A 13,142-nucleotide genomic window follows, 5' to 3' on the forward strand; every position below is an offset into this window, starting at 1 on the left:
TACTGTGCATGAATCAGTGGACATGGCTAAACAGACAGTGATCTTTTTCTGTGGAGGCAGTGTTTAGCCTCACTATTACATAATGAAGTACACTCCAAAACGTCATTTTGGTAGATTGGCTTCAATATAAGCTGTTTTTAGACTAACAACAAAGTTTGGAGTTCTGAAACTTACAAATATTTTTTTTAAAGCACAATGAGCTCTTATATACAGGGGTGCAAACAAGTGCTCCGCAGGTCTGCATGAGTGTCCAAAATAAGAAATGCACTATTTAGTTGAGAGCATGCGTTTGCTTAGTAACAAGGTTGACAGCTGTTAATGCACAATTATCATTTTAGATCTACAAACAGTAAAAACATTTTTTTAGGTTTTATAGTTTTAACTTAAATTTACAGTTAAAAATCCTATTTCCATTAACTGATATAATGTTAATTTACCAACTTATTCAAGTACTAAAATCTGTTTTGTACCTTTGTAACACTGATAGTAAAGTCACGTGATTGAACAAATCCCATCCTAAACCACTTTTAAGTAATAATGTATAGAAGGTGCACAGTCTCATTCACAAAAGCACTAAACATCATCATGGTGAGACACATTAAACTGAAATATGCAGTAAACATTAATTAAAAAACATTATATGTAACATACAACCCTAATAAGAAGGGTTAGAAAGTTATTTCCAAGAAAAATCATCAAATTCAAACTAAATTTGAAATGCAATGCAGATAATTCTGGTAACATCAGTTTTGTTTCCCCTGTAAATTTTACAGGAACTTACCATTAACCATTTACAGGTTTATACTGTAGCATTTTCACCTTTTTTTTACAATACAAATCACAGTAATTTGTGAACAGATGAGCGCTCCAAATCCATTAGAATAAGACATTTATAAAGCATACATTACAACAATAATATTAAGTTAAATTATGACAACTCTAAAGATTTTAGCATGGTAATGGATATGACAATGTTAATGTATTCTTTATGTTATTGTATTTAGACTATTGAAAACATCTGAACTGATGCTATCTTGCTCAGTATGCTATATTGCATGACTGTAGCTTTCGGCCAGGAGAAGATGTCATCAGGTGGCGTCCAACTTTCAAGGGGTGTTTCGACCCTGAACCACAGCACCCTCCAGTTGGCAGGTCGGCAGTGGTGGCCAGTCACTGCCCTCCTCCTGGCCCCCAGCTCAACTCATCCCTCCTACTCCAGAGCCAACAAGATGCTCTTTCTGCTTCCTCACCCAACCTATGGACAGCTGCCTTTCTTTCCCTTCCTGCTATACCCGAAGCAGTGAGTATCTTTGATACATACGTGCCGGGAAACCCGTACACTCCACCTCAACCCGGGAATAGCCAGGTCTGCCACCCTGTGGCCCTGCACTGCTCAAAAAGTTCCTGATACTTTGTGGCTTTCCGCTCATGGGCCTCCTCACACACGTCTTCCCACGGGACTGTCATTTGAGATTGTCAATCAAGATCATCTTCCTTGCCTCCTCAGACCATAAGACCATGTCTGGCCTCAGCAGTGTTTGCACAACCTGGGGGAAGACTAGTTTCTTCCCCAGGTCCACCCCCATCTCCCAGGATTGTGCTGCTTGCAAGAGGCTACTTTTAATCTTCTTGGGGGCTGCTGGTTTCTCCCCTTCTGATAAACTGAATGCATGTACTGGTCTGGCGCTTTTTCTGCCTCTCCTGCTCCAAGATGTCAGCCAGTGCAAAGAGAACCTTATCATGGCGCCACCTGTATCTTCCTTGGCTAAGGGCTGTTTTGCATCCTACCAGTATGTGCGCCATTGTTCCCCTCCCTCCGCATAGCCTACACGATGGGTCCTCCCTCATACCCCATCTGTGGAGGTTTTTGGTCATGGAAGGGTGTCGGACACTGAACTGAGCAGGAAAGAGAAATGAAAGGGCTCCAGTCTCCAGATTTCAGGCCCCATGATCATCTTCTTCGGCAGGTCCCACTTCGTCCAGGCACCTTGTACTCCATGTTCGACGGCCCTAGACCTGCGCCTTTCTACCTCCAGGTGTCGGACCTCGGCTTGAATCATGTCCCTCCTCTGCCTTGTGTCTGCTTTTCCCCACTGCTGGAAGTGGGTGGATCCGAATCCTTGCCTCCCTACACATGGGTTCCCGATGATGTCCTTTCAGCCTTAATGCACTTTCGGCTTGTGCCACTGTGTCAGCCACTCACTTGCGTCCTGATCTTGTAGTGACACCTGCTCTCCTGACTTTTTCATCAGTGGAGTCTTGATACATCCTCACAAGCCGGCACTTTGCCACCTTGAACTCCTCCACCACTGATGATAGGGGCAGCTGTACCTGACCAGACCTGGTGTATAGCCCTACTGAAGTGAAGCTTGGTGGGATTCTGAGCCACTTGCGAAGGTATTTGTTCACTTGCCTCTCGACTCCTTCCGCTGCTGTCATAGGTACTTCGTAGATTGTCAGTAGCCACATAAGCCATGGTAGCAGGCCGTGCTGGAAGAGCCAGGCCTTGAACTTTCCTGGCAATCCTGATCCCTCGATCTTACTCAGCCATGCATCTGCCTGTTTCTCTGTCCTGGAAAAATTGCATCTGTCAGTGAGGGATGCGTCATACCATTTACCTAGGCACTTAATTGGGTTTTCCTCAATTGATGGTATCGTCTCCCCCTGTACTGACAGCTGGAACTTGCTGGTCACTTTCCCATTTCTAATCACCATACTAATTGATTTCCTCGTTTTGAATTTCATCCGAGCCTATGTTGCTCCATCTTCAAGGGCCTTCAAGATCCATCTTGCTTGCACATGGGTTGAAGTTGTTATGGTAAGGTCATTCATAAAACCTCTTATTGGAGGTTGGTGGATGCCAGACTCCATTGATGGTCCTCTGGATTTCTTTTCTGCAGCTGTTATGAGCAGGTTCATTCCCATGACAAACAGGATGGGGGAGATGGTGCAGCCTGTCACGATTCCCTTTTCCAGGTCCTGCCACTGAGTTGTAAAGTGGGCAGTTTTGAACCGTAGTTTGAATCCTCCGAAGTAGCTGGTAATTATACCCCTGGTGTGGTAGGGGATATGGTAGTGTTCCATAGCTGTGTCAATGAGGCCATGTGGGATTGAACCATATGCGTTAGCCAAGTCGAGCCAGACAACCGTTAAATTTCCTTTGCTCCCCTTGGCCTCTCTGATCAACTGATTGAGGATGCCTGTATGTTCCAAGCAACCGGAGAAACCTGGAATGCCACCCTTCTGGACTGATGTATCAACATATTTATTCTTCACCATGTAGGTAGTCATCCTTTTTGCCAGGAAATAAAAGAATGCCTTGAATTCGACACTTAGGAGAGAGATGGTTTGGAACTGACTGATGTCAGAAGTGTCCATTTTCTTGGATACAAACCACCCATCTGCTCTTTTCCAGGATGCTGGAATGATACCTTTTGTCCATATCCTTCGCAACAATTTCCATAATCTGTGGAGGAGCATCGGGCATCTCTTCTATACTTTTTAAGGTATACCGCTTTGTCCTGGGGCATATGCTGAACGGGCTTTTTGCACAATGTCCTGGACTTCTCTCCATGTTGGCTCAGTGGTATTAAGCTCTTCCTCAGGAGTTTCAGCAGTTCTGCTGATCTTTGGGTGTGCACCACAGGCCTGGTTTCTGAGGGGTCACTGTGGCTCTCCTTCAGAAACTCTTCTATAACTTCCTTAGGGCTGGTCAGTCTTCCAGATCTTGCTTCCCCCAGCAGGGTTTTGGTAAACCTGTATGGGTCCTTAATGAACTGAGCCCGCTTTACCTCCTTCTCTTCCCTCAGTTTCAGAGACCTTTCTGCCCTTGTCTGTCTGCAGAGTTGCCTTCGAAAGTCCACTAGTTAGCTCTTGTATGCCCTTCTTTTCTTCAGCACTTGCTATTCTGAACTGCTTATTGAGGGTCTTGATCTCCCTCCTCAATTGCCAGATATATCTTGTCCTCCTGTTTGGCTGGTTTACATGAGTTTTGCTGCTACCCATTCTCTCTTCTGTTCCAAAGCGCTCTCTGGCCATGGTGGTGATTATTGTTGTCATACTGTCGATTTTCTTCTCAGCTGTTCCTGCTAAAGTGGCCTCAAGTACTCTGTCTAGGTTCATGTCTAGTTGTTTCCATGCAGTGTTGTTGTCTGTTTGGGGATGGAGCAGGTGCTTAGAGGTCTCCTGTGCTGTGGGGCGCTTCCTGACTGGAGTCCTCTTGCGTCTCACTTAGTGTCTCCACTATGAGCTGCATCTGCTTCTTCCCTTCTCCACATTGAGTCTTGGATTGATTTATTTTAAGTCCCTTTGCATTTTTGCAAAGCTTCCCGCGGTGGCACTTTACTTCCAACACTTCCCATGTTGGTTTGTGTGTGGTTTGGGTGAGCCATCTCATTATCTGTGTGTTTTCCATAGCCGTAACAGTTGTGTCCATCCTACTGGGTTCTGTAGCTTTAGTTGGTGTCCTCTTGTGAGTGCTGTGATTGAGGTTGCTAAACCTGCGTCTTTCTTCCTCCAGGTGTCGGATCTCGGCTTGAATCATGTCCCTCCTCTGCCTTGGGTCTGCTTTTCCCCAATGCTGGAAGTGGGTGGATCCGAATCCTTGCCTCCCTACACATGGGTTCCCAATGATGTACTTCAGCTTCAATGCACTTTCGGCTTGTGCCACTGATGTGTCAGCCACCCACTTGCATCCTGCTCTCGTAGTGACACCTGCTCTCCTGACTTTTTCATCAGTGGAGTCTTGGTACATCATCACAAGCCGGCACTTTGCCACCTTGAACTCCTCCACCACTGATGATAGGGGCAGCTGTACCTGACCAGATCTGGTGTATAGCCCTACTGAAATGAAGCTTGGTGGGATCACGAGCCACATGCGACGGTATTTGTTCACTTGCCTCTCGACTCCTTCCACTGCTGTCATAGGTACTTCGTACTTCGCCGCTGATGAATTGCTGCTGCTGTTGGTTATTGCTGTAGTTGTAGATTGTTGCTGCTGCATATAGTACAGGAATTTGATACTGTACGATACTGGCGATACTGGTGCTGTGAGTATTTAAGACATACTGCTGGTGCATAAATAGCATATAAAATAACCCGTACCAGGTCTATTTATGTGGACCTGGCAAGAGTGGAGAGTTTCTGAGAAACCATGAAAGCATGCTGCAGAAATCTCAAGTGAATGCTAGCCAGCCATATAAATGCAATACAGCCATATAATTCAAAGGCAGTAAGCTCATTGGCTGCATATGCAACATGAACCAATCAGCTTGTGAAAAGTCATTTAACACTCTGAATATCATTGGTTATGTTAACTACCCTCGCCTGCACCATCAAGAGTTTCACGACTGAACTATATATTTATTTGAAAGTACTCTGCTCTTACCTCCTGAAAGCATTTGTGAGCATTTGCAAACACATTTGTCATGGTCTATGTCTTTTGTGCTGAAATCACTTCCAGGCTGTCCCATGCTACTGGTTCTCCCTGCTGTTCCACTGTAGCCATTGAGGTGTATCCTATAGAATTGGAAATGCAGACATAATGTTATAAATAGAAGTTGATAATATTCTCTTTCTACAATTTATGATTAAGAAACAAATCAACAAATCAATCAGGCAAAACAAATCAACAGCTAAAATGCATAAAACTTCTCAGTTTTAAGTTATTTGTCTTTGTAAGTCCTTTAGTTGGGGTACATAGAAATGTATAAAAAGTTACATTCTTTTGTCAGTAGATTTTTTTTTCTGGTCTGTCAAATTAAATTCATCAATATCGAACATTAAAAAGACAATCTTTGAACTGTAACAAACATAGACATAATTTTTCGACATCAAAGACTTGCCAGACAGGAAGGATGTTTCCAAAAGTATATGCAACAAAAATTTCACACAGAAAGATTAAATAATCTGTCATTAGCTACTGACTAATCAGTCTTTATATTTTACTCACCAGTGGTTTGATTTAGAAGCTAAGAATAAGTAAAAATTGGCACAGATATACTTTCACGGCATAATGTGTCCTATGACTGCTTTAGGACACTTAAAACCTGACCGAGCATTTGACAGGAATTAATGTGCTATGTAGTCATGTAAAAAGAGTTGCTTGGCTGCAGTGTTTATTTAATTTTTTAAATCTCTGTAAAGAAGATCTGAAAAAGCAGAGATGGTAATGGGTTTTCTTAGGCCATGCTGTTTGGCATTAATTCACTTTTACTCAGATTTAAATTATATCCTTAGATTAGATCAAACTCCACCAGCAGATCCAACACCAAGTTAATGGAGTAATTGAGTTCTCATGGTCAGAGGCAAATAATAAAAAGTTATCTTGTGTAAAGACTAGTTCCCTTCCAAAGGAACTTTGAACTGCGTCTTCTAGGGGTCGCTATGGGGAACACCTCGAACTTGACCTGTGTCTGAATCATACATTGAAATAAACACCAACGAGTTGGCCGGCGACAGCCTCTGACGTCACTACCGGTACAACTATAAACAGGCACCAGAATGCACAATCTGTGTGCATTGTGAGCTTTTTACAATGAAAAAAGCTCTGCTCTCGTTCATCTCTCTTTCCAAGTAAAAACGAAAAAAAAGGCAGCCATCTGCCTCCTGTGGTTCAATTAAGATGGGTATGTAGCTTAGGCCTTTGGCTGTAAGGGGTACTGTCACAGACAGCCGTCTGAACGTCCCAGGGGCAACGCCCATGGAAATGGTAGAGTTGGTGCTTAGTGTTTGCCATGATTCTGGCCTGCACTCCCCTCAGCATGGTGGCGTGGGTATACTGTTCCCCATAGCGACCCTGAGAAGATGCAATTTGAAGTTCCCTTGAAAGGAAACGTCTCAGGTTACGAATGTAACCATGGTTCCTTGAGTAGGGAACGAGACACTGTGTTATCTAGCTTCCTGCCATGCTTCGGACGCAAGCTTCAGATGAAGAAGTGAATGATGTGTTCTCCTGGTGCCTAGAGGGCGTGGGTGTCTCGTTCCCAACTCAGGGTACCATGGTTACATTCGGAACTGGAGACTTTTTGCTTCAACCCACCCCAACTAATATTCCAACCATTGCACCAGACCTTAGGGCAACTGCTAGACACTCATTATATTTAATGCACTAATATTGCAGTTTTTGTCATCTTGAAAATGTATTCTTTGCATGCATTTTAAAGTCTTGTCAGTTTGCATTTCTGATATATGGTTTTATTAATAGGGGTCATATGATGCAATTTCCATCTTTCCTTTTCTTTGTTACGTAGCTATTTGTGCATGTATATGATCTGCAGAATTAGAAAGCTCAAAGTCTCCCACAAAATGATCTAAAAGTGAATGCTGATCCAGACTGGGTTAAAACGCCTCATTCAAACACACCCCACATGTCTATGTCACGATGTGGAAATATTTGTGTAATCCTGCTCAAATGTTCATGCAAAGAAAGAATGAATGGTTTCAGGAACCGCAGTAGTGTTGATGCAGCCATGTCAGGGAGACGCTGTGTGTTTCTCTGCAAAAGCACTTTATTTGGTCTTCCGGAAGCAAATGCAATTAGCAATCATCATTAAGAATCGTTTACAACAGAACAGCACAACCCAGATGTTTGAATTTGTGCAATGCATTTTATGGAAGACAGTTTTGTGAAGCTAGGGGAGTACAAGGCTGACTGTACACAAAGGCTATTTCTAAAAAGGTCCCACTTTAAATTGTCCCTAATACCTGTGTACTTGCATAGTAACTAGATGTGTACATAGTATGTTACCTCAGTGTAAGTACACATTGGTACATAGTTTCCACAGCTTTAATGTTTGTGTAACTACACATATGTAACAACCCACTAATGATATGTGTAAGTGCAAATGTATAACAGGACATTTGTAACAGCACTTTTTGGTAATGAAAGTACAAATGTTTAACAGGACTAATAGCACTTTTTGGTAAAGAAAGTGTTAAACTTTATATTAGATTTATCATTTAATTACTCTGATGTTACACAGCAGCGGCCAGTAAGTTAGGCTTTACATATAAATTGTGGTTGGTGTCCAGAATGGTGTCCTCACACTTTAATATTACGTAGACAGTTCCTGAGGAGTTGCCATGCAAGTACACTGGTACTATAGTGGTGCACCAACTCCAATTCGAGATCCAACTCCTTTGACCTAAACCTACCCATCTCCACCTTTTGGATCCCATTTCCACCTCTAAACCTACCCATCTCCGCCCCCTGGATCAAATGTTTCCAATTACTCTTATACATATTGTTGTTACAAAAGGTAGTTATATAATTCCAGTTATATGAGTACTTAGTAAAGTGAAAAAAAATTGTTTGTACACTTGTATGTACACAAACCCTTCTGAGGGTTGTTGCATATGTGTAGTTACATAAATATTACAGCTGTAGATACTATGTAACAATGTGTACTTAAACTGTGGTTACATACTATGTACACATCTGGTTACTATGCAAGTACACAAGTATTAGGGACACAATATAAAGGGGTCCCTAAAAAATTAAATGGATCAGTTCCGACTTTGCTATGACAATCTGGCACTTCTGAATCAGCGACTTTTAAGTATGTTTCTTAATAGTTTAAGTTTTTGCTATTGACTGCTCAAATGCGGATATTTGCGCAGCGTAGAGTAACACGTTTCGTGTGTGTGTGAGGGTCACATCATAGCACTGTCAGAAATCATAGCACTTCAGCTGTCTTAACCGCGGTTTGTGTACTGCATCATCACTTTGTCTGTCACGTGACTGTTGCCCTTTCAGGCTTGAACTGATGGTAAAATTAACAACATTATTAACCATTTTGATATTAAATGAAAATTAAATAACAATTTAATTTAAAATTAATTTAAATGTAAAAATTAAATAAAATGTATGCATTTAGCAGACGCTTTTATCCAAAGTGACTTTACACAGAGTGCATACTGTGAAACGAACCCACAACCTTGCTTCTAATGCAATGCTCTACCACTTGAGCCACAAGAACACTAATATTCACTTTGAAAGCTGAAGCTCGCAGTTATTGTAAGGGGTGTTACATTTCCGACTCGCACTTGTGGTGTTCGGCCAATCACACTGCACTGGGTCAGCTGGCCAATCAGAGCAAACTGCACTTGGAAGGGCTTTGTTGAAAACGACCCATTTGAGATAGACGGGGCATAGAGGACCTACAATAATGTACACCAAATACAAAAAATAATGATCTTTAAAACCACATCATATGACCCCTTTAACACATACAAATCATGTGCACAGAGAGTAGACTCTTTCACGGCCACTGTTAAATGCACACAAAGTTCTCATAAACAGTAGGTAAAGTCTGTGAATGTAAACAGCTGGGAAAGAAATGTGTATTGATATATTGGGCCTGTAAAACAGCATCTTTTGGACATATCTCTCTGTAGCTAAGCAGGGCTGAGCCTAGTCAGTACCTGGAAGGGAGACCTCCTGGGAAAGCTAGGTTGCTGCTGGAAGAGGTGCTAGTGAAGCCAACAGGGTGTGCTAATGCTGTGGTCTGTGTTGGTCTAGGTGCCACAGTATAGTGATGGGGACACTTAGGCCCTTTCCCAAATGGAACACTTAATTTTCACTTGCAGTCTTACAATATATTTTCTTGTCCATTTAGTCCACAAGACTGTAGTTTGTTATTTTAGTGTTCAGAAGGTTGCTCACGATTGCCTTCGATCTGCACTTCTGCCGAGCATGCACTGGGGCAAGCTACACAACAGACTTTTACCCGACAGTCAAAGTGGCACTACGTCACGAAAGTGCAGACTCAGAAAAAGGGTTTACGGTGCCATTTGGGACAAGGCCTTATATTGTTGTAATCCACATCCTTTGGATGGGACGTCAGGACATAATCAAGGTGTTTGGGGAGGTCAGAAACAGTACTTGCTGATAGAAAATAACTCTATAAATAATAAAATACATAAAAAATCACAATAGAGCCCCTTTAAAATATACAGGCCACAAATGCCATCTTGTAATACCTGATACATTGTCACAGTATTGCCTTTTTCTTTTTTTATTTTATTTTTTTGGTTAAATGCTTAGACACAATTCTGGCAGAGAATTTTGAAGATTTCAGAGAAAAAAAGTCAATATGGCTTAAGATACTGGTTTTCGATATCATTCATCCAGTACTAAAACATATTGATAATTAATTTGATCAAATTATAATGGACTGTTTTATCCCATATATTTTTTAGCATATCACATAATTTTAGCCATCTGCTAATGCTGTTGAAATCAAAGATCCAATGCAACTAAAAATGCTAGTTAGTCATTAGCTTGTTTAGGGGTCAGATGGTAAATGTTGTTCATGGAAACTGTTTTTCATGTTACATAGGCCATAATTATTTCCAGATTACAAAATATTTTCTTTGGAGTTGTGAAAATTGTGTGCCAGCCCTCCAGAGACTTTATGGCAGAATGAACAGCAGCATTAACATGGGTGTGTACTGAATCAACAGCTTATTCGTAGTTTCCTGCTGTTTTATTTCAAATATGAGAACATACTGATAGCAGACTTTATAGAGACAAACCAAAAAAAAGAGAAGAAAAAATTAATGTAATTAAAATGTATAAATTACCACACACCAATTCTGTGAATATTAATATAGAAAGCTGTGATGTTTGATGACCATAAAGGAACTATTCTATAACTCTTAATGTCAGCATCTTCCTTCATGTTTCTTTGTCACTCTTACATGGCAAGAATCAGTCCTGCCTACTGATAGCCATGTAGATATTTACTGTGGTGTAAACGGTGTAGCATAATTCTACCGTCATACAGCATATAGTCTAAAACACACACACAAACCTCAAAACGAGTCACAAAACTCCCAGGTATAAAAAAGCACAGTGTAATTCTTCACCTGTAATTCTGCTTCTCACCATCTAGTGAGAACTGCTCGTATTTTGAAAAGGCTGCATTTCCCTCCCAGTCCATCAGATCTATCCTGAGCACATACTGTTTTTCTTGTGTCAATTTAGAGATGATTTCATTCCCCAACCAGTGTTCACCTAAGATATCTCCAAACCCCTGAAATGGAAAAACAGAAAGTCCATGTTTCATAATAGTGTAAATTAACATTTAGTTATTTGTCAGACATGTTTACAATTGAAATTACAAAGTGAATTACAAATGAGGACAACAGAAGCAATCAAAAACTATAAAAGAGCAATAATATGTAAGTGCTGTGTAGTGCTGTTTTTGTTTTTCTATTTCTAACTTGGTCTTTGTGTGAAGCTGTTGTAGTTTTTATTAATTTTAGTCATGTTTCAGCGTTTGTCTTATTTTAGTCAAAATTATCCATGACTATTTTCGTCTAGTTTTAGATGACGAAAACTGATGACATTTAGTCTAGTTTTAGTCAATAAAAATTGTATTTTTGTCTTTTTTTAGTAATGGAATTATATTTTACCCAGTCAGTTATAGTATAAGTACCTAGTAGTATAGACGAAATCAAATTTTTATTTTAGCCAAACCCATTTCAAACAAGGTTATATTTTAATATTAGTGTTACCTTATAGACTTAAGGATACCATTCCATTCCAGACACGGAAGACGCTCTGATTTGAATTTACAACATTTATTTTACCAACCAAATATGTTAGAAGTACACACATCAGTCCCTTCCTCTGTGTCAGGCTTAACTTTGTTTGTCGCTTTTCTAAATAATGTCGTGATTGGGGCTTGAGGAAGTGGTGTCTGTGCAGTACGACCTGATGCAGCCCCTGAAGTGAGAAACATGAAACAGAAATACTGCAAAATAATAATAATAACATGACTAAACAAGACGAAATAATGTTATAACATTGTGTTTTGTGTCATTTTGGTCAACGAAAATGAAGAGACATTTTAGCATAGTTTTTATTTTGTAAACCACATTTAGTCTTGTTTTTATTCATCAAAAATATTGCATTATATGTTTAATTATAGTCATTGTCACATGACCATTTACATTGCGTCTTGTCTCGTTTTTGTCACGTGATTGAAGGTTTGTTGATGACGATATTACAAATTTTTGTTGACAAAAGCAACACTAGTGCTGTGACAAGTCTTGGTTAGTCTAACGCAGTACACATAGTAAGGTTTTTGGATAAACATATTTGTGTGTGTGTGTGTGTGTATATCTAAGGGATAATGCACGACATGGAGGCCTAGAACCCCCTGATGCGAAGCAGAAAAGTCAGTGACAGAGACTCATCATCCACAGTAGTAATTCGCCTGTATGCATGTTTCATATGGATTATGATCTAAAAATATTTGTTTCCTATTTGAACTGGATCATTTAAACATAGACTTTTCATTCTCTATAGATATATATTTTTGCATATCTGTAAGGCAAGTATTCACAGAGTTTCGTGCTCAAGTTCACAGAGACGGCAGAAAGCACATCCTTATTGCTTTCATTATTTTACAAAAGTGGAATTTGTTGTTATTGTGAGTGCACACAAATAAATGTAGAATCTTTACAGATTTGAAATATGTATTACTTTTATCTGTGGGAGCAGAAATTAAAGGGTAATTTAAGAGCAAGTAAATGCACCAGCACCTCCATCTTTCCTGCAGTGATCTCTACTGTTCAGCTTCCACACTATGCACCGGCATTTGAACAGCACACCTTTCTCTAGGTTAACACTAGATTGAGCGACCATGTAAAGTTGCTAATATTTACATATTTTAGATGATAAGCCATATTTGAGGTCAGTGAATGATAGACGAGCGTTTGGATGTCCTGCCTGATGTACTTTTACCATAAAGACAAACTGCTAATGATCTTTCTGTCACGGACTGTGTGACTTTGCCAATGTGGATTTCTTTTTTTGCCAACTAATAAATTTTTTGTCAACCAAGCCTCTACTGGTCAACTAAATCTTAGTTGACTATTAGGGGGCAGCCCTAATTTGAACCCTTTCATTCAATGACTGTAGGTAATTTTACCAGTAGCCGAGGTAAAAGTCTGTGAAAGTGATTTTGTGCCTCTTTGGGATGGCACTATAATGCACCTTTAACTTGCACACAATTAAATCCCTACCAATGTGTAATTTTTCCACGTTTGATGAAAATCAACAAGGCCGTTAAAGCGCTTCTGTATTACTGTCCATCCACCTCCATCTGTCTGCATGTCACAGTAGGCCTGGA

General features: G+C 40.4%; 2 protein-coding genes across 4 annotated transcripts in view; one reads left to right on the forward strand and one right to left on the reverse strand.

Moving 5' to 3' along the window:
• The window catches only part of mcph1 (microcephalin 1), a 111,361-nt gene that overhangs the window by 36,569 nt on the left and 61,650 nt on the right, over positions 1–13,142 (forward strand). The gene's annotated exons all lie outside the window — the stretch shown is intronic.
• Positions 1–13,142, reverse strand: part of angpt2a (angiopoietin 2a) — a 38,876-nt gene that overhangs the window by 6,466 nt on the left and 19,268 nt on the right. For both annotated transcript variants that reach the window (XM_026257632.1, XM_026257633.1), the window contains 3 exons: positions 13,036–13,137; positions 10,870–11,036; positions 5,387–5,517 (listed from right to left, as the gene is read on the reverse strand). In XM_026257632.1, coding sequence (XP_026113417.1) covers positions 5,387–5,517; positions 10,870–11,036; positions 13,036–13,137 — 400 coding nt within the window. The remainder of the gene's footprint in view (positions 1–5,386; positions 5,518–10,869; positions 11,037–13,035; positions 13,138–13,142) is intronic.

Source organism: Carassius auratus, unplaced genomic scaffold (assembly GCF_003368295.1).
Source record: "Carassius auratus strain Wakin unplaced genomic scaffold, ASM336829v1 scaf_tig00214400, whole genome shotgun sequence".
Classification (NCBI taxonomy): domain Eukaryota; kingdom Metazoa; phylum Chordata; class Actinopteri; order Cypriniformes; family Cyprinidae; genus Carassius; species Carassius auratus.